Raw genomic sequence first — 22,466 nt, 5'->3', positions numbered from 1 at the left:
TTTCGCAGGCATAGAGCAGGGTTGGGAGGACAATGGCTTTATAAACGAGCACCTTGGTATTTCTACAGATGTCCCGATCATCAAACACTCTCTGCTTCATTCTGAAAAATGCTGCACTCACAGAGCTCAGGCGGTGTTATATTTCAGTGTCAATGTTGACTTTTGTGGAGAGGTGGCTGCCAAGGTAGCGGAAATGGTCAACATTTTCTAATGTTACACCATTAAGCTGTATTCCTAGCATTGCAGAGGGATTACCTGGTGCCTGTTGGAAGAGCACTTTGGTTTTCTCGATGTTCAATGAGAGGCCGAGCTTCTCGTATGCTTCTGCGAAGGTGTTTAGAGTGGCTTGTAGGTCTTCTTCTGAATGCGCACAGACTACATTGTCATCGGCATATTGGAGTTCTATAATAGATGTTGTGGTGACCTTTGTTTTGGCTTTCAGTCTGCTGAGATTAAAAAGCTTGCCATCTGTCTGATAGATGATTTCCACTCTGGTGGGAAGCTTCCCATCAACAAGGTGAATTATCATAGCGATGGCCTCCACCCAAATAATGAAACAGTACCTTTGTTACTTTTTCTGTTTCTTTCTTTATCTACTAATCATCTGTTCACAGCCTAACATTTAGAAGTGTAGGTAGCCTCTTCTAATCCAAAGTTCAAAATACTGCTGGAAATGGACACTTGGTGCTTACAATAAGCTCTTAAGATCAAAGATCTATTACTCTGCTTATGCTATTACGAAAAGTACCAGTTTCCTCAATAATATTTGAAACAGTTGTTTTCATACTCACCCCTATGGATCGAGTTGGTCTTGTTGCACTTGTGCTCCTACTGCTGTCTTTTGTAGTGTAGAGAATGTCTGTGGAGGAAAAATGAAAGTAAATTTCTATACACACTGAATGAAAAAATAGGACATATAGAACAAAGGAGGACCACTAATGTGGAAACTAAGCTCTGTGAGGAACAGTTGAGTGGGTTGTGTATGTTTTATCTGGAGAACAGGGAAAGAAGTGATATGATAGATATCTTCAAATATCTAAAGGACTATGTGTTGTCGAAGGCTTTCATGGCCGGAATCACAGGGTTGTTGTATGTTTTCCGGGCTGTATGGCCATGTTCAAGAAGTATTCTCTCCTGATGTTTCGCCCACATCTATGGCAGGCAACCTCAGAGGTTGTGAGGACTGTCGTATGAAGGATGGGATGATTTTGTTTTCAGCAGCTCCAGTTGAATCAATGGTTTAAATTGCAGTAAATGAGTTTCTAAATAAACATTTGGAACACTGATGACCAGAGATGTTCAACTGCAGAACATTTCGCCTTGGAAGGTGCTGGGCTTTCGTTCTCAGGTGGTTTTTAAACAGAATTTGGATGACCATCTCTCAAGGATGTTGTAGCTGTGCATTTTTAAACTGGTAGGGGGCTAGACTAGACGATTGCTAGCATCCCTTGTAGTTCAACTCAATTATTCTACATGTGCAGGGTGGTGTAGGTGGAAAACTCCTTTTTGACAAATGTTATATCAAAATTTAAAGCAGAACATAATTTAATCTTTTAAAAAACCCAGAGCTGCTTGGGATTTAATATTTTAGTTGCTAGCGCACTCACTTTTCAAACATTTTGCAAGTATGTTTCTTGATCTTTTAAGCCAGATAAAATTATGTTTCAATTTTCTGCAGACGGCATAAATCTTTTTGGACTTTTATTAAACCTATCTGAGAGAGAGAGACTTTTATGAGACTATAACTTCACATATGACACGTTTGTTAAGCACTTAAAGGATAAAATTACTCATATTTGCCTCTACCCTTATTTTTAATGAACTTTAGTGGATCAAGGCACTTGAAGAAATGGGCTTGCCACACACATACACTCAACCCTGTCTTTCTTTACAGCAACAGGCAGGGAGAAATTAATCAGGGGTCTATTCACATTATACAACTATAGTGAAATATTCAATTTTAACCTGCAGTGGAATCTTGGGATATTTGCATTAAGAAAGGGGCATTCAGAATTTTCCGACAGAGAATTGTAGTGGGTTGTTGTATGTATTCCGGGCCGTATGGCCATGTTCCAGAAGTAATCTCTCCTGACGTTTTGCCCACATCTATGGCAGGCATCCTCAGAGGTTGTGAGGCATGGAGAAACTAGGCAAGGAAGGTTAATATATATCTGTGGGAAGTCCAGGGTGTGAGAAGAGTTCTTTGTCAGTTGGAATGTTGCGTGAATGTTGCAGTTAATCACTCTAATTAGCATTGGAGAGGTTTGTCTCTTGCCTTTGGGGCATCCTATGTTCAGAGTCATTAGTCATCCCTGGAGCTCCTCTGCCCTCAGAGTGTTGCTTCCTATCTACTGTTCTGATTTTTGAGTTTTTTAATACTGGTAGCCAGATTTTGTTCATTTTCATGATTTCCTCCTTTCAGTTGAAGTTGTCCACATGCTTGTGGATTTCAATGGCTTCTCTGTGTAGTCTGACATGATAGTTGTTGGAGTGGTCAAGCATTTCTGTGTTCTCAAATAATATACTGTGTCCAGGTTGGTTCATCAAGTGCTCTGCTATGGCTAATTTCTCTGGTTGAGTTAGTCTGCAGTGTCTTTCATGTTCTTTGACTCTTGTTTGGGCACTGCGTTTGGTGGTCCCTATGTAGACTTGTCCACAGCTACATGGTATCCAGTAGACTCTCTTGTCCTTTGCTGACCGTAGCATTTGTTGGATTTTCTTCGTGGGTCTGTAGATAGTTCGTAGGTTCTGCTTCTTCATCAGTTTGCCTATGCGGTCAGTGCTTCCCTTGATGTATGGTAAGAACACCTTTCCTCTGGGTGGATCTTTGTCTTGACTCTCATGGCTTGTTCTTGGCCTTGCAGCTCTTCTGATGTCTGTGGTGGAATATCCATGCAGCTGTGGACAAGTCTACATAGGGACCACCAAACACAGCGCCCAAACACGAATCAAAGAACCCAGTGAGTTTCCATGCTCAGTCCACTACATCTTGCTGGTCAATCCTAATAGATACGTATTTCAGTAAAGGCATAAAAGAAGAATCACAGAGTTGGATGAGACTACATGGGACATCCAGTCCAATGCCCTGCCATGCTGAAAAAGCACAAACTACCCCGAGAGATGGTGATCCAGGCTCTGTTTAAAAGCCTCCAAGGAAGGCGCTTCCACCACACTCTGAGGCAGTGAATTCCACTTGCCACTTTTTATACAGTGTTCATTGATGCAGATGTGCTATAAACTGAATAGTATACTTCCCGACTTCCCATCCTCAACGCAGCATTTTGGCGACGATACACAGCTGCAGGAAGGGGTGTCTGGCTGGTTGAGGATGCAAGCGGCAGAGTTTTGTGTGGGAGGAGTTGCCAAGCTCATTCATCGCTATGATAAGTGCTTAGATTTGAATGGCGACTATGTTGAGAAGTGGTATTTGGGCGTGGCTTTCAACTGCATATGCTAAATGTTTTCTCCTATACTTTGCTCATTTTTAATTCCAAAACGTAATCTACTTTCTGGATAACCCTCATATAAACAATCTAAGGTGAACACTCTTTTAAAGGACTGTTAATCTTTGTTTTCTTGGACTCCAATTACTTCATGTAGCTATAAACCTGTTTTGTAAATACATTAGACATGCAAAGAAAATGCAATATCTTAATAGCCACAGCTTTCAAAAATCAGCATTTCACCAGGCAAATGTTAGTAGCAATAATGAAATTCAAACAATGAATTCCTTTCTTTGCAATAAAACATGAATAAGAGTTCAATACATGGGATTCTTTGAAAATTCTTTAGAAACTCCACCTTGAATTTTCTATCAAATAAGTATAGTAAAAATGTACAGTGTTCCCTCACTTATCGCTGGTGTTAGGTTCCAGGACCACCCGCAATAAGTGAAAATCTCCGAAGTAGGGACGCTATATTTATTTTACTATTTATACATTATTTTAGTAGTTATACACTCTTTTAAGTTTTTATCAACCAATTGTGTGTTGATAAATCGCCTCCTTCTCCTCCCGTTGCCGCTTGGGCTCCTTTTCTCTCCCTTTGGCTTCTCCTTCCTCCCTTCCTTAGGCTGTAAATTGTAATTTTTTATTATTTATAATAGTCTTTTAGAGTTTATTGAGAAACCGCAAAACAGCGAATCCGCGAAAAGTGAACCACAAAGTCGTGAGGGAACACTGTATAGTAATCTTATAACACTTATTAGCTCATAATGTGAATAAAACAGAATAATGTAATGCACTTGTCACCCCTTTGATTTTAATAAGAGAGCATGAAGCAGTTGCTTAACAGAGCACTTTGGTTTGATCAAAATATTTCACATACATTAGCTCAGTAAAACTAACAATAGGGAGGATTTTTTTTGCCCAAGTATTATAAACTACAACTACCACAGTCCTCTATCATTAACCATGGTGATGGAGGTTTCATCCAAAAATATCTGGTGGACCAAAGATCTTATAAAGTAGGAAACCTAATATTATTTATCTCCATGGGAAAAGAGGACAATCTGAAACACCTCGTCTCATGACTGGGGGGAAAGTGGGGAAAAGCAGAGGGAAACATCTTACTTCATTCCGTCAAGGTCCGTCTTCTGGGATGGCTAGACATCCAATGTTGTTCACTCCATTTTTTTCCTATTTGTTGTAGTTTGGGCTCCATTTCCATGGGCTTCAGAAGTGAAGTCCCACATCATGTTATGTCCCCCATGGGACTCTGTTTCTGAAGCACATGGAAATGAAGCCCAGATTGCATGGGACGAGGTCTCTAGTGAGATCTTAACTGAACTATGATCCCCATTTATTTGTGATCCCACTCTGTTTCTCTTGGTCATTTAAATTTACAACAGTGACTCCATTTTTTCCTAAATACCTCAGTGGAGAGCAACCTTTAGAATTAAATAGTTTAGATTGAATCTGATATGCAAATTTTGAGATCTATCTAGGATTTTCAAACACAATATGTGTTTGACTGTTGTGGATTTAATTAATATATTTTCTCTAGGTCCTCCAGGATGATGTATGGTCAGTTTCCATCAAATGGTGATGACCGAGTTCCTTGGAGAATCTAAAGAATCATAGAAAAGTATTCTTTGAGGTATAAAAAAGTATTTTAAATATTCATGATCTGTCCACTTTTGTGGGTGTCCTGTCCTCCAACACCTACAAATTCGAAAGCCTACTGTATTTTCAAATTGCACTAGATGTGGCAGTAACAAAAGGCGTATCTTAAAATGTGTTTACCTTGCTGAAATGTTAATACCCTGTTTCCCCTAAAATAAGACATCCCCAGAAAATAAGACCTAGTAAAGGTTTTGCTGAATTGCTAAATATAAGGCCTCCCCCGAAAGTAAGACCTAGCAAAGTTTTTGTTTGGAAGCATGCCCAACGAACAGAACACCAGAGCATGCAGGATCAGTAAATGTACGTACCATAGAGTATTGTACATGGAAATAATGGTAGTAACAAGAAATTCTTTTTAAGATTCACAGTTTGTTTGGTTATGCTGGTTTATGATGACAACTGATGTAAAGTATATAATAAATGTTCATTTTTTTGTTCAACAATAAAAGTGAATTCTTCTTCATGGAAAAATAAGACATCCCCTGAAAATAAGACCTAGAGCATCTTTGGGATCAAAAATTAATATAAGACACTGTCTTATTTTTGGGGAAACACGGTAGCACAGTAAAGAGTACAGCATTTAAATTAAATATTACTAGGTGAGGAGAGATGGATCCTTTCTAGATGCTTTCCCTTAAAACCTATTATCCCAGATTGTTGTTATCTCCATTGTATTTACTTCCGAGTCCAGGCTAAACAGAGGGTGAATCCATGCTATCGCTTCAATTGCCATGGCTCCATCTAATTCAATGGTTCCTAACTTTGGTCCTAGAGATCTTTTGGACTTTAGCTCCCACAATTCCTAACAGCTGGTAAGTTGGCTGGGATTTCTGGGAATTGAAGTCCAAAACAACTAGTGGACCAAAGAATGGGGAACCACAGATCTAATGAAATCCTGGGATTTGCATGTTAAGAAGTAGCAAGAATTCTCTGCCAGAAAACTCTAGGGCTATAATTGAAGGACCTACTGAAAGATTTCATCCAACTATGTTCCATGATTCAACAGGATCAAATGAGTCAAGTAAAGTGGTATCAAATTGCTTTAATAGTGCAGTGTGGATATATCCTGTGGTAGGCAAAAATTATACAGGAAATAGAGCAAGGATCAGCATTCTGTCTTCCTCCCACTGTTTAACACATACATCAGAGCAGTGTTTTCAGACAGGGTTGCAATCAATCTCTTCTTCTCTGGTCTGCTCATCAATTGGAACCTAAAAGAGTGATGTGACATGCATTCTGTTCTTTTTACTCATTCCTGATGAAATGCAGTTCCACAGACACCAAAACCTTTTGCTGGCATCTCCCTGTGATGTTTGCAGCCCCTTTGCAGTTTCTTCACACTTGCTTCATTAACAAAGCAGTCGACAGAACGGGCCTCTCCTGATGAAACCTCATTTTTCATTTTAACTTTCTAGAAGAGGCTCCTAACAGCAAACATCTTGTACCAACACAAGAGAAGTGTTACCAATAAGTGTTGACAAGCCTGATGCAAGAGGAAGCTCTGATAGAAAACTTTCACTCCTATCACCCAGGGTTAATACTACCTACTGTCAATATGTTTTTTAAAAGGAAAGAAAAACAAGAAAAAATATCTCCATCAAAGCTCTTTAACTCACCAGGATCTGGACCCGGTCGTACTGGCTGTGATCTGGTTTGGCTGTACATGTGGCTCTTGTCGCCCAAGGTTATATATCTTTCCTGAACATAGTAAGGATGTGTGGATGAGTTGGGACTTTGACACCAAGGATTATGAACAGGGAACAGGGTGGGCAGTATCTTTTCTTCTCTGTAGAAATAAAAAAGAAAAGTGTTCATTCAGAAAATCAGTACTGTTCCATTATCTGGGTGGAGGCTAGACAGAGAAGGATAGTCCATTTTATGGGTGGGGAGGTGTTAAAGGAGGAAAACCATTTCCCCTGTTTTTGCTTGTTATTCCCTCTCTCCGCTCCCTATTTCATAAATGAGGGGTGTTCCACGATGGCAACATGGATAGGGGGAATAACAGGAAAACAGGGAAATAGTTTAACTCCTTATAACCCCCTCCCCCCCCCCCCCCCCCAAAATGGACTATCATTCTCTGTCTAGCACTCCCTTTTGGCCTCCATCCGGATAATGGACTAGCAACTGTTCACTTTGGACAGACAACTTAAATACTCATTATAGAGGCTGGCCATTTCTCCCTTTCTTGAGCACCAGTATATTCTCTCTTTGATTGTCTCTGTGTTAATTCTACTACAGTCAAAAGTCCAGGAACATTGCTGAAGCTAAATAGTGTGGACCTCAAAAATGCTGGAAGGTCCACTGAGTGCATAATTCATACCACTCTTAAGCCCTCATGGAAGGCCTATTTTTTATTTTTTTATTTTTTTAAATATATTTTGATTGAAGTTTTACCTTATAAGATAGAGTAAATTAACATCAAAAGAGTGAGAACATTTGATTGTATAGAAAGTAGGAAAACTGAGATTAAAAAAGGATCAAAAAGGGAGAGAGAAAAAAACCAAAAACCAAAAGCAAAGCTAAAGTGTCTCTCTCTCTCTCTCTCTCTCTCTCTATATATATATATATATATATACACATACACACACACACACACACACACACACAGAGTAGAGTCTCACTTATCCAACACTCACTTACCCAACGTTCTGGATTATCCAACACATTTTTGTAGCCAATGTTTTCAAAACATTGTGATATTTTGGTGCTAAATTTGTAAATATAGTAATTACTACATAGCATTACTGCGTATTGTACTACTTTTTCTTTCAAATTTGTTGTATAACATAATGTTTTGGTACTCAATTTGTAAAATCATAACTTATTTTGATGTTTAATAGGCTTTTTCTTAATCTCTCTTTATTAGCCAACATATTTGCTTATACAACATTCTGCCGGCCCGTTTATGTTGGATAAGTGAGACTCTACTGTGTGTGTGTGTGTGTGTATATATATATATATACACACACACACACACACACACACACACACACATACATATACATACACAAAAATCTGAACAAATGGCGATATAAAAATGCAAAAGTACTTGGTAAAGAAACACACCAAAAAGCAAAAGCAAAAAAGCATTAGACACTTTGAGCAGAATCGCTAGATTAGAAGCAGCTGACATTGGTAATGTTCTAACAAAGAACTGACAAAAACTGTTAAAGTTAAACTAAACAATCATTGTTGTTCCAGTACAACAGTTGGAAAATATAATAATAATAATAATAATAATAATAATAATAATAGTCAGGATTTCCAAGCAGTATGTTATCATTTGGTTAACAGATAGATAAAGAAGAATAATATAACGTGCATTTATGATAAGTCTATATTTTATTAAGGCTAGTAAAGAATCATGTTCTTACTCCTAGCCACCAGCAGTTGTGAACTCTAGTTCTTTTTTTCTTCATCATGACTTTTTTTAAACATAAATGAGTGGTGAAAATTAAAGTGTATAATAGTCAAATTTGGAACCCCCACGTTGAAATAGACTTTCCTTCTAAAAACCTTTTGAAGGCCTATTTTAATAATAACTATTAGAACAGGGGTCCTCAAACTTTTTGAACAGAGGGCCAGTTTATGGTCCCTCAGACTCCTGGGGGGGGGGCTGGGGGGGGCTGGACTATAGTTTGGAAAAAAATGAACAATTTTCTATGTACAATGCCAAAAACATGAAAGAACAATACAATATTCAAAACGAAGAACAATTTTAAGCAACATAAACTTAGTTGCTTAAATGTATTTTAATGGAAAGTATGGGCCTGCTTTTAGCTGATGAGATAGTCAAATTAATTAGGATTTTTGTAATTGTGTGATTTCAAGTTGTTTTAGACTTAGAGTGACCCTAAGCCTAAAGTTTAGGGTGAGGGCTGGGTGAAGGACCTGAATGAATCTGTGGCACTTTATCTATGTTTCTGAGTTCGCAACTTATAATGTGCACTTTGCTAATCTATCATTATAACCTCGCTGTTTTTAATTCTATGTTTTTAGCAAGTGTGTTTCATTTTTCTGGTCAATGTTTAAATATTATAACTGGTGCATGTACATTGTTGTTGTTTTGTATCTGATATTTCTGTGAGCTTCCCCAAGTCCCCTCCGGGGGAGATGGTGGCGGGATACAAATAAACGTATTATTATTATTATTATTATTATTATTATTATTATTATTATTATTAGGACCTTGGGAGGGCGCATTTGGCTCATGGGGTTTAGTTTGGGGACCCCTGTATTAGAATAACTTATTTTAGTACCTCATCTATTAGTGTCAAAAGACAATGATCAAATTCTGATATCTCCTCTTATGACCTCATAATACGTGGCTTTTTTTTGCAGCAACTCCAGTTGTGCTGCAGCTTTACCACTGAGCCCACTGGCTCCCACTACATGTGGGAGAAGTATTTCTGGAGTGGCTCTGGGGCAAAACTATGGAGCAACTGGGGTTGCTGCTAAAAAAAACCCCACCAACGGCAACACGGGAGGCTCCCCATGTGACATTGCCTTCAATGGGGCAAGCTGGCTGGCAAACACTTCCTCCCATGTGATGAGGGAGGGAGCTGGAATGATTCGAGGCATGGGGCAATATATCCCCATTTCCCTTGGGTAAGTGCTGCTGGGATCGCTGTGATGTGTGGCAATTCCGGCAGTGCGTGTGATGAGGTAGCAATGTTCTTTGATTATATTGTTTGTTTGAAACTTGAATCAAGGAAATCCAGGATTCCCAAATTAAAGACTACTTTCCCAAAAGATGTAGATGTCTTATCCTTAATGAGGGGACAAGTGGATGAAGATTTTCTAAGATGTTCTCTAACCGGATACTCTGACAGAGCTAATAAGGGTAAGAAACATCCAGTGTCAGTATTCTGCTTCCGTTCCTCTTGGATTGTTCTTGACGACACCATCCTCTGGAGAACCCCTGCGGAGTACAGGCTTGCATCTACCATTCACTCTTACATAATAAGTCAATTTATCCAAGAAATATACCTTAAAATAAATTCTGGTTCATTCTCCTTTGTATTACTTTGACTGACACTTCCTCGCCATGAGTCAAATGCCCTAGTTTCTTGCTGCTGATGTCCTCCGCTAATGGGTTCTTTAAGGTTGTTACTCATTTTACCGTTTTCTTCATCTTCCTTTGTTTGCTTTTGGTTCCAGTTTATGGGAGTGTACCAAGCGACAGCCTGAAGAGAGAGAGAAATGTTACCAATTTGCAAACCCCTATAACATGGTTGGCTCCCTCTTCTAAATATATTTCCCTCAAATTGGTTTAAGGGACTTTGGGAGGGCAATGTTATGAGTATTCTAATGTATCTTTGAGCCTCAGCATGTCTAGACTTTTTAGCTCAATCCTATCACAAGTCGAACACTTTCCAAGTGTCTAGGACTGTGTGATGTATTTTCGGATGATGCGTGCATATCCCAGTACGGTGGCCTTTTGCAGTTGGCAGATCGTAATTTTGTCAATGTCTATTGTTTCCAAATGCCGGCTGAGATCTTTTGGCATGGCATCCAATGTGCCCATCACCACCGGGACCACCTGCACTGGTTTCTGCCAGAGTCTTTGAAGTTCAATCTTGAGGTCCTGATAGCGGCTGAGTTTTTCCTGTTGTTTTTCGTCAATGCGATTGTCACCTGGGATGGCAACATCAATGATCCAACCCTTTTACTTTTCCACAACTGTGATGTCTGGTGTGTTGTTGTTGTTGTTGTTGTTGTTGTTGTTGTTATTATTATTATTATTATTATTATTATTATTATTATTATTATTATTATGGTACCTATATGGGATCCTGGAACCAAATGATACCAAAAGTCCACTGTACGGCACAGCAAGTACTAAGAATGAGTAAATAGGGGACTGAAAATTTTGTCTCAATGTTCTTCAGGCTGCTCAATAAATTCAATAAATTCACCAATATATGTAAAGATAGGACTGAAAGGATTTCCTACGGTTTCTAAGCAAAACATCCCAGAATGTTTTAAGAGAAGAAAGCACGGCCTGCAGTAATATAACATTATGAAAAATAGTGAGTTTACAATAAGGTCAAAGTATTTGTCCATGTAGCCTAGAACGGCCTTCTCTTGACTTGGCCGTGTCTATCCAGGGTTTCTGAAAATGCATTTCCCATTATCTGCCATCTGATCTTTCAAACAAGATGTGTTACAATTGGACTACAATGTGTCCACTTCAGTGCTTTCACCTCAGCTCACTGAGCCTGCCCAACTTCTTTACCTGAAACTGCTTCCTTAATCACTACAACTTTAAAATGAAAAATATGATCCTTATAGAAGTGTAGGCATTGCAAGGAGCGGGAATTAGGACGTTGGCCCTCCAATGAGAATTTCTGCAATATCACCCTGAAACTTCCTTTCTAGCAATGTAACAATACAAAATTTCACTTGAGCATTTAGAAACATAATTTGGGCATCCAACGAAAAGGGACACCGAAATTCACCAAGGGACTGCAAAGAGAGCAAAAATGAATTCTAGGGTGAAATGATTTGCTGTCTCTCACTCTGTAATGCTACCAATTTGGGAATTGGGGAAAATCACCTAAGGTGATTTATAGCCTGCTAGATCAGTGTGTTAAAGCGCTGAGCTGCTGAACATGCGGACCAAAAGGTCCCAGGTTCAAATCCCGGGAGCGGAATGAGCGCCCGCTGTTAGCCCCAGCTCCTGCCAATCTAGCAGTTCGAAAACATGCAAATGTGAGTAGATCAATAGGTACCGCTCTGGCGGGAAGGTGGCGCTCCATGCAGTCATGCTGGCCACATGACCTTGGAGGTGTCTATGGACAATGCCGGCTCTTCAGCTTAGAAATGGAGATGAGCATCAACCCCCAGAGTCGGCCACGACTGGATTTAACGTCAGGGGAAACCTTCATCTTTTAGATCAGAAATAGAAGGTGGACATAATAATAATAATTACCTGCCCAGTAGGATTGCAAAGGATTGTGGTGCATGCTGGTCCTGGCTTAAATTTCTCCATATCCTTCCAGAGGTAGTCTGTTGGAGGCTTATGTGGCATTTTAGAACAAGTAGCCCACACCTGACATAACAGGATAAGACAATAATGCAACGTAAGTTATCCCTCAGATTTCTTCACAACATAAATATATAGTAAGTAGAGTCTCTGCCTCGAGGGGAGTGATGGACAGTGGTTGTGTTTTCCAGATCCAAATCTCCTTCCTATGGGTTTTCTCCCATAGCGTGGTAAATTTGGGAAGGCAATGAGGAGATTACAATGGAATAGGGAAATAGAAAGCAAAGGTGATGTTTTAACTTCCATTTGCTTTTCTATTTTCTACCGCCTTTACCAGAAGTAACTTTTCCTTATCAAAAGAAGATTAAAGGCTATCAAGAACTGGTATATACAAGAACTGTTATATATTGTGCAGATCTTGGAAAAGTTACTTTGGGAGGGTGGGGGTATAATCCCAAACTTTTTCAGCCAAGGAGTCCTTTTTGAAGCAAAAGTTTCTCATGGAGCCTCAAGAAATGTTTAGTGTTTAGTTCTATCTGGCTATGTTCTATGAGGCATATTACATGCGATACGTATACAGTGTTCCCTCACTACTTTGTGGTTCACTTTCTGCAGATTTGCTGTTTTGCAGGTTTTTCAATAAACTCTAAAAGACTATTATAAATCATAAAAAATTACAATGTACAGCCTAAGGGAGGAAGGAGAAGCCAAAAGGAGAGAAAAGGCTGTGGCGCAGGCTGGTGAGCAGTAAATCACTCTGACCATGAGGTCATGAGTTCGAGGCCAGCCCGTGGCGGGGTGAGCACCCGTCAATTAAAAAATAAAAAATAGCCCCTGCTCGTTGCTGACCTAGCAACCCAAAAGATAGTTGCATATATCAAGTAGGAAATAAGGTACCACTTATAAAGTGGGGAGGCAAATTTAACTAATTTACGACGTTGGAATGAAGAAGTGCCATCAGAGTGGATGATGAAGCAGCTGCGCCCCCCTGTGGCCAGAAGCGAACATCCCCTTAGGAGAAGGTTAAATTGCCTCTGTGTCTGTCTCTGTCTCGGTTCTATGTGTATATGGGCATTGAATGTTTGCCCTATATGTATATAATGTGATCCACCCTGAGTCCCCTTCGGGGTGAGAAGGGCGGAATATAAATACTGCAAATAAATAAATAAATAAATAAATAAATAAATGTAGCCCAAGTGGCAACAGGAGGAGAAGGAGGCAATTTATCAACACATAATTGGTTGATAAAGACTTAAAATAGTGTATAACTATTAAAATAATGTATAAATATTAAAATAAATATAGTGTCCCTAATTTGCGGATTTTCATTTATTGCGGGTGGTCCTGAAACCAACTTTGATGTGTGCTAGTTTTGTTCAGTTTGTTGCACAATATATGGGAACTATAATAATGTGTGTGAATTACACCATGCCTCTAGCCAATATAAATGGCCAGTAATTTTGATGTCTGGTATAGGCAAAATTACAAGCACTTGATATACAAACATGATCTCTCTGGAGGTTATTTTGTGTTCTAACAGTAAAATTCAATCCATCTTTTCTATTTCACTCACTGTTAATGAAGTGTTAGCCTTCATTCTGACCCTTGGGGGGAATCTGTAAACTGCTATGGGATGTCCGTTGAGGTTCTGCTGGAGAGTATGATTTCCAATCTCCTCTTCTATATCTTGAGATGTGTTTAGTATCTTCACATAATGGCCACCTGAATGAACTTCAACTACTTTAAGGTTCCCAACAGCACTAAAAACAAAAACAGAAAACTGAGTTACTGCTTCTCAGGATCCCTGCAGCAACTGGGGATTACCAGTCCAGGTAAATACAAGATCATCATTTTTTGGAAGATTTCTTCTGGGAGAAGTGAACCCTCCCTACACCTTGGCTTTTCTATATTCATCATCATCATCATCATCATCATCATCATCATCATCATCATCATTATTTTATGACACAGCAAACAAGTTAGATATGCTGGATTTCATATCACAAAATCACAAGTCGAACACTTCCCAAGTGTCTAGGACTGTGGGGAAGTGTTCGACTTGTGATTTTGTGATATGAAATCCAGCATATCTAACTTGTTTGCTGTTTTATTATTATTATATTTATATCCCACTTTATCTCTCCCAAATGAGACCCAAAGCGGCTACATTTTTCCTCCAAAGCCTCCATCCTGATAGGATATCAGATCTTTGACTTCTGAAATGATAAATTTTAAGATGAAATGTTCATATATGTACTGTCCCAATTCAACTCTAACAACTGTGTGAGAAGACTTTTACGCACAATATCGGATCATTACAATTCTTGGTTTCCTTTCCTCAGTCCTTTTTATGGAAATGCCTGTGTTAGGTTTGTTTGATACTATAAAGTACAAGATAAGATAACATTATTTCCTCTGTTTTACTTCCATTAATGATTTCCTGCTTTTAGGAAGAGTTTTGTTTGGTTTAAGGAGCCCCGATGGCGAAGTGTTTTAAAGCACTGAGCTGCTGAACTTGCAGACCGAAAGGTCCCAGGTTCAAACCCCAGGAGCGGTGTGATAGCTTCCAGCTTCTGCCAACCTAGCAGTTCGAAAACATGCCAATGTGAGTAGATCAATAGGTATGGCTCTGGTGGGAAGGTAACGGCGCTCCATGCAGTCATGCCGGCCACATGACCTTGGAGGTGTCTATGGACAACGCCGGCTCTTCAGCTTAGAAATGGAGATGAGCACCAACCCCCAGAGTTGGTCACGACTGGACTTAACATCAGGGGAAAACCTTTACCTTAACCTTTGTTTGGTTTATCCTCAAACTGGCAAACCCAAAGAGGATCCTGATAGTTCAAATGTTCCTTCCACTTCAGGATCCTGCAGCTCCATTTGTAATAAAAATCTTAAAGGTTTTGAAATATTAATTTGTAATTATACTCCGAATAATGTATAATTTTAATATATCAAACATGGCAATTTTATGCCAGGTAAAATTATATATATGGAAATGGATTTTATATTCCTAAAGTCACAAAGCAACATTTAATCTGGGAAAGATGTCAATACTGTATTTTTCAAGTTTTTCCAAATATGTTAATTCTAGCTTCCTTTCTTTTACATTGGAAATTGTTGAAACAGCAACAACCAATAGCACCATCAGACAGTAAGTAGGGAGTAGCTAGTGTTCACATTCATTGAGGGCCTGGTAGGAGCTCGTTGTAGTAGTTGTAGTAGTTGTTGTGTATCTTCAAGTCATTTACAGCACATGGCAACCCTAAGGTGAATCTATTACAGGGTTATCTAGGCAAAATTGTTTCAGAAGAGGTTTGCAATTGCCTTTCTCTGAGGCTGAAAGAGTTTAAGGTCACCTAATAGATTTTAGAGACATTGTCAAACTCAAACCCAGGCCTGCATGGATTGCAGTCTTCCAAATGTTTGGGCTTCCAACTCCCAGAAGCTCTAGCCAGCTGTTTCAATGGCCAGGAATTCTGGGAGCTAAGTCCAAAACACTTGGAGTGCAGGCCTGCTTAAACCAGTAAATCAAATATCTCTGTTTTCACTTTGGGCTCCTCCATATCAGTAAATGCTAGCCGATTACAGGATTGAACAGATGCCATAACCTGGAGACAAGGAAAAGGACTATACATCTCTTGTATATAGAGCAATTCCCGACTTCCAATATTACAATAGATAGACATAAGGCAATGCAGTCACTTCACTTTGCTTCTGACTCAGCAAAAGATCTCATTCATTGTTTTTTATATCTATATATATAAAAGGGTAATGAAATTTCGGCCTAGGACAAAACAACAAAACTACACATCCCAGAAACACTAAACTTGGCAGCACAACCCCTCATCCATGCCTCTACGTTCATACAACAAAAAGAAAAGAAAAATAAAGTCCTAATTAGAGGGAGAGGAATAATTGCTTTCATCCAATTGCTGCCAGTTAGAAGGCTAAGCTCCACCTACTTGGTCTCCTAGCAACCCACTCACCCCAGGAGACAGGCAGAATTAGGCCTGACTTAGGCCTCTTCCACACTACCTATAAAATACAGATTATCTGATTTGAACTGGATTATATGGCAGTGTAGACTCAAGGCCCTTCCACACAGCTATCTAACCCATTTATAATCTTATATTATCTGCTTTGAACTGGATTATCTTGACTATACACTGCCATATAATCCACTTCAGTGTGCATTTTATCCAGCTTTGTAGAAGGGGGCTCATAGAAAGGGGCTTAATGTCAGGGGAAAACCTTTACCCTTTACCTTAACTACCACCAATTCCTCAATACTTTATTTCCCATACCACCATACTTCACCACAGCAACACGTGGCCGGGCACAGCTAGTTGTCTATATAAAAACTGAGTTCCACATCAGGGGTGCAATGAATCCACTTTGGGTTTTATTCCAGACTTTAACCGGTGCTGATCCCATTTTGAGTTCACTACACCCTGACCCACCAGCCACCACTGTGTACATACTTTATTCTCTTTTGCAGATAGTTCTCCTTATACTTATATTTATTAAAAGCACAGACAGCAAGGATACCGGTACATTTTTGCACTGATGAAAGTCAGGCTGGCCCATGTTGGTAGGCTCAGATATACAAGCCAAATGAGGACTTTGCATATGTTTTCCTCATTATGTCACTCTGTTGTAAAGTGCTGGTTACTTTGACCCACTCTGCTTTGAGAAGTGTGAAAACGACTTGGAGAGTGTTTTTTAAAATGTTGTTATATCACAGTCTACTGTTCTGTTTGATGAGTGGAATATCATTTTATTGCCTTGTTTATAACCACAAGATGCCTGGCATGCTTTGGAATGAAAAATCGTTGACTGCATTTGCTTTTCTGTGAACACAGTCCAAAAAGGGAAGATTGGTTTGCAAGTTGCTCAGTTTTTACATTGTACAAGAGCAAAGTCCCATATTCATCTTTAAACCATACTTAACGGGATCCAAAGATAAAGAAGATTGAAGGCTCAACGGTAAATTGTCAGCTAAAGGTCTGGATTTTTTTTTTCGTGTCAGGAGCAACCAGAGTTGTTTCTGGAGTGAGAGAATTGGCCGTCTGCAAGGATGTTGCCCAGGGGACGCCCGGATGTTTCTGATGTTTTACCATCCTTGTGGGAGGCTTCTCTCATGTCCCCGCATGGAGCTGGAGCTGATAGAGGGAACTCATCCGCGCTCTTCCCGGGTGGGATTCGAACCTGGCAGCCTTCAGGTCAGCAGCCCAACCTTCAAGTCACAAGGCTTTTATCCCCTAGGCCACAGGAGGCTCCAAGGTCTGGATGAAACTCTCCATCATGTGGTTTGGCCTGGACATAATAATAATAATGATAATAAACTTTATTTATACCCTGCCACCATCTCCCCAACGGGGACTCGGGGCGGCTTACATGGGGCCATGCCCAGAACAATACAATTTGACAGAATATAAAAAGAGCAACAAATCATAACACATTGAACAATACAATAAATGATAATATACATTACAACGCAAAATCAGAAGAACAATAAAAACAAGGGCGGGCCGCATGAACACTAAGTTAAAACTCGGCGTGAGAAAAGGAATAAGAATAAAAACCACAAAGAACAGGGTCATAAAATAGTGGTGCAATCTGGAGGATAGATATTGGAGCAGGGTAACAATTGGACATTAGGTCATTCCCTTAATGTCCTCTTGACAGTGGGAGGCTATAAGTGTTTTAGAACAGAATACTCCCCACAATGTTTTATAGTTTCCCAACATATTTTTAATTCTTTTTTAATTCTTCTCTGGACTTTCACAATTGCAGAGAAGGAGACCGACAGTGGACCAGTGGCTTTAACACCTCCACAAAGACTATATTGTTTCAAACCTTTAATACTATTTCTATCCCCTATATGTATATAATATATGCAATTTATGCCAAACCGTAACAAGATGAGCCTCAGAGGCCTTCACCTTTTAGCCACCCCACAGAGATATTTCCTGGAACAGGAGAGGCTGGGCTGATGCCTCCCCATCCGCTATACCTTTTGTCTCTGTATTCATGTTATGCTGTACCTTTGAAGACATTTGCTTGTACATGCATCCTTTCTGGCCAGATCAAATAAACCTCTGTGGCTCATCTTCACCCTGATGAGTAACTTTTTTGTCCTGGTCTATTTTGGTTAAGCTTGAACACTCATCGGGCACGAATCCTTTCATCTGCAGTCCTAGCTCTACATTTAACTACATAAGGTCAGACCTGGGATATAGAAACATGGTCCTCCCCACAGCCAAATCTGGCCTCTCACTTTTGCTTTACTATTTTTACATTGATAAGTTTAACAGCAACTAATAAGCATCTCAATTACATTAAAATAGTGTTAAATAGGCACCAACTCCTGCGACCTAGTAGGTCCCGAGAAAAGGTTTACAGGAATAAATGAGAATTAAACTGCCAAGCCCATGTAAAAAAAATATTGGATAGTTACACAACGTTTTTGTCTTGTTTTGTTGACAGAACAAATAACTGCTTAAATTGCCTTTGAGACACAGAGCACGTAAATCCTTCAACGAAAAACACAAAGCAATTTCTATTATACATGCAACTGCAGGAAGAAGGTGACTGACTCTACTTTCTTTCCATTCCCATCCCTATTCTAAACGTTTATTTTTAGAAATAAATTTATGACTATCTATTTTTTATTTTTTTTTAGTAGAGAATAGCATTGCTGGGCTTGTTGCCAGGGGAAAAAATAACATGAATAAATCCTTTTTTTAAAGGAGATCTTTTCTTTTTTCACGTTCATTCTGATTTGATGACTCCTTCATCCATCTAAAATGGGAGGAGAACTTAAGGGAGGAGAAGTTCCAACCCAGATCCACTGGGCATGATTAGCACCAGAAAAGGGACAAGACATATAATAGCAATAAGTATTGCAAAGAACCAATTAAATGAATTTCACTTACCGTATATACTCGAAGATAAGCCGAGTTTTTCAGCCCTTATTTATGAGCTGAAAAAGCCTCCCCCGGCTTATACTCGGGTCAAGGTCAAGACCAGCAACAGAGCCTGCAGGCTATTGCTTGCAATATGTGATCTATTTCTCTCTTCTCCTCGCTTATCAGTGTTTTCTTTTGCAAAGCCTCCCTGCTCTTAATCAAGGTAATGTTTTGCAAAGAGAAAGACACCCTTGCAAGTCAGGAAGAAGAAAAATATATCTTCATTAATCTTATGAAAGCATTTTCCCCTGAAATATTTGTTAAACTCTCCTACAGATATGTAGGCTTTAACCCTTTGCAAGCTTTTGCAATCTGTAAGTACCCTTATATGTGTATCTATCTATAGACATTAATTTTATATATGAATTTTCCCCTCATATGTTTGCAGGTCTTTGCAAATCTTTTATACATATAGATCCATGTACCTGTGCATCTGTAGCAGAGCCGGCCCAATGTAATTTTCAAGTGTAGGCGAACAGAACTTTGGCGCCCCCCCCCCCCAAACCTTCGGGGTGAGAAGGGCGGGACACAAGTATGGGAAATAAATAAATAAAATCAGGACAGTAAAAAAAAACACTCAAAAACAGAGGAATTCCAGACATGAAACAATCAGGGCCAGCTAACACCTCCCAACAAAGGATTCCCCCAGGCAGGAAGCAGCCAGGCTTTGAAGGTACTGCATTTCCCACCCCCGGCTTATACTCGAGTCAATAAGTTATCCCAGTTTTTTGTGGTAAAATTAGGTGCTTCGGCTTATATTCGGGTCGGCTTATACTCGAGTATATACGGTAATTTAATTGGTTGGTTAGTGGGAAATAAAGGCAATAATTCTTCTTGGATGGCACACTGAGATCATGTTCCCTCCATGCCATGGATAACTGTTTCCTGTTACTGACTGATACGAAGAACTGGAGTTTAAAGGGTTCAGTCCTTCCACAAAATACTACCAATAAGTCACAAGAGGATGTCCACATATGATTGGAATAATACTGGCTCTTCATATGTGCTATGCAGCTCTTTTCTTGCCTGCAGAATCACATGAGCAGTATATTGATTCTGGCACATGCAAGCAGCACTCACCATGCCCAATTCTCTCTCTGTGTGTAAGAAAAAGAGATGAGGAGTTGGTGAAGGGGACATGTGTTAGATTTATTTATTTATAGCATTTATATTCCGCCGCCCTTCTCACCCCGAAGGGAACTCACATTACACATTACACATATAGGCAAACATTCAATGCCTTTTAACATAGAACAAAGACAAACAAACATAGGCTCCGAGCGGGCCTCGAACTCATGACCTCCTGGTCAGAGTGATTCATTGCAGTTAATTGCAGCTGGCTTGCTCTCCTGCCTGCGCCACAGCCTGGGCCCATCTGCTTAATGACTATTAGCATAGACTCTATAAACCATACAAATATCTCATGCAAACAAAAAACAAAAACCCAAAACCAAAACCAAAAAATATAGAAAAATAGATTGGAGTATTAATCATACAAGATCATCTCTGTAGCTGCTCTCTTTCTTTTGCATTGTGACATTCCAGGTAGGAATCAGTAATTTTTTTTTTAAAAGAAGACCTTTTGAAATTTACCATTTTTCCATAATTTAGACAGAAAACATATTGGGAGTTTAAATATTTATCTATAGGAGATGGTGAAACTGACAGATTCGTTTATACTTAATCCCAGAAGCAATTCCATGTGAGACATGATCTAGAGCAAATATTGGGATGTGAAATCATTTCAGGCTATGCAAATAATTTCTGGGCTTGCTTCAATTCTGTGACTGTAGTTCTACGATTAATTATCTTTTTCTCTTGTAACACTACAAATTCCTGATTTACAAATCAGACCATATATTTTTTATAATTTGTAAAAATTATAGGATATTTTTGCACATAGGATAGTAGCACCAAAATAAATGGGCATCAGAACAAAAACTGTAGAAAAGGACTGCAGCCAGGACAGACTCTTACAACCTCATCACACGGGCCGGTGGAATCACCACACATTGTGGCAAATCTGGTGATCGTCATCAGGGGGTGTGGGGAACCCATCACCTCACGCCCCACATTGCCTGGCTTGTGAAGAAGCTGATCCTACGGGGGGAAGTGTCAACCACGCAGCTTCCCCCCATTGCTTCCTGCACAACATGAGAAGCCTCCCATGTTGCCACCATGGTGGCATATGCCGGTCCAGTCTAGATCATTCACAAACCATTACCGGAAGTTCCTGTGCACCATTCAGTGGGAACTGGTGGGCTCTTGTGGATGATCTAGAGCTTAACAGGCGTATGCCATTGGAAAAAGCCCCATCTGATGAAGTCATAACATAAAACTGGCATTTCACTGAAGTCACAGCATTGTTGATAGTTGATACATACTACATTGACCACCTTAGATATTTCTTCATTAATGCAATGGTGTCAATTCATCAATCCATGGGCTTACAATCAAACTTTCACATAGTCTTGTAATACTACTTTCCTGTATTACTTCTGTTCTGTATTATTTATTTATTTATTTATTTTATTTACAGCATTTATATTCCGCCCTTCTCACCCCGAAGGGGACTCAGGGCGAATCACATTGCACACATAAAGGCAAACATTCAATGCCATGGCACAGAACAGAGACAGAGACAAGACGCAGGCTGGCCTCGAACTCATGACCTCTTGGTCAGAGTGATTTGTTGATTTGTTGCAGCTGGCTTGCTTTCCAGATTGCGCCACAGCCCGGTCCTTATTATTATTATTATTAATATTATTATTATTGACACAACAACACAGTATGACACAGCAAACAAGATAGACATGATAGATTTCGTATCACAAAATCACAAGTCGAACACTTCCCAAGTGTTTAGGACTGTGTGATGTATTTTTGGATAATGTGCGCAGATCCCAGTAGGGTAGCCTTTTGCAGTTGGCAGATCGCAATTTTGTCAATGTCTATGGTTTCTAAATGCCGGCTGAGATCTTTTGGCATGGCACCCAATGTACCGATCACCACCGGGACCACCTGTACTGGTTTCTGCCAGAGTCTTTGAAGTTCAATCTTGAGGTCCTGATAGTGGCTGAGTTTTTCTTGTTGTTTTTCGTCAATGCAACTTTCACCTGGTATGGCGACATCAATGATCCAAATTGTGACGGCGCGAGTGGCGCCATCTATATGTTGGAACTATAAGTTTCAAGATTTGAATTGTTGTATCATGCCTGATTTTGCCCTTACCCTGTAAATGTAGTTGGATTGGTTATTTATATCTGTCAATCAATGTTGTTTGTACCTGTTATATTGCTCACTCAGCAAAACTGTTTGGCTCCACCTCTTCCTGAAGTAGGACAGTGTTTCCTCTTTTCATTCCATCAGCAAGTTCTCTTA

The 22,466-nt window shown here is 39.6% G+C and overlaps 1 protein-coding gene across 1 annotated transcript in view; it reads right to left on the bottom strand.

Annotated features, from left to right (window-relative positions):
• Nucleotides 1–22,466, bottom strand: part of lmntd1 (lamin tail domain containing 1) — a 186,500-nt gene that overhangs the window by 5,064 nt on the left and 158,970 nt on the right. The window contains exons 7-11 of the mRNA XM_062981783.1: nt 13,685–13,871; nt 12,058–12,177; nt 10,113–10,309; nt 6,740–6,909; nt 792–859 (exon numbers count right to left, since the gene is read on the bottom strand). Of these exons, the coding sequence (XP_062837853.1) occupies nt 792–859; nt 6,740–6,909; nt 10,113–10,309; nt 12,058–12,177; nt 13,685–13,871 (742 nt within the window). The remainder of the gene's footprint in view (nt 1–791; nt 860–6,739; nt 6,910–10,112; nt 10,310–12,057; nt 12,178–13,684; nt 13,872–22,466) is intronic.

The sequence above is a fragment of the Anolis carolinensis genome, chromosome 5, assembly GCF_035594765.1.
Source record: "Anolis carolinensis isolate JA03-04 chromosome 5, rAnoCar3.1.pri, whole genome shotgun sequence".
Lineage (NCBI taxonomy): Eukaryota > Metazoa > Chordata > Lepidosauria > Squamata > Dactyloidae > Anolis > Anolis carolinensis.
The sequence above is the reverse complement of the archived record's forward strand: the minus strand, read 5'-3'. Positions and strand labels throughout refer to the sequence as shown.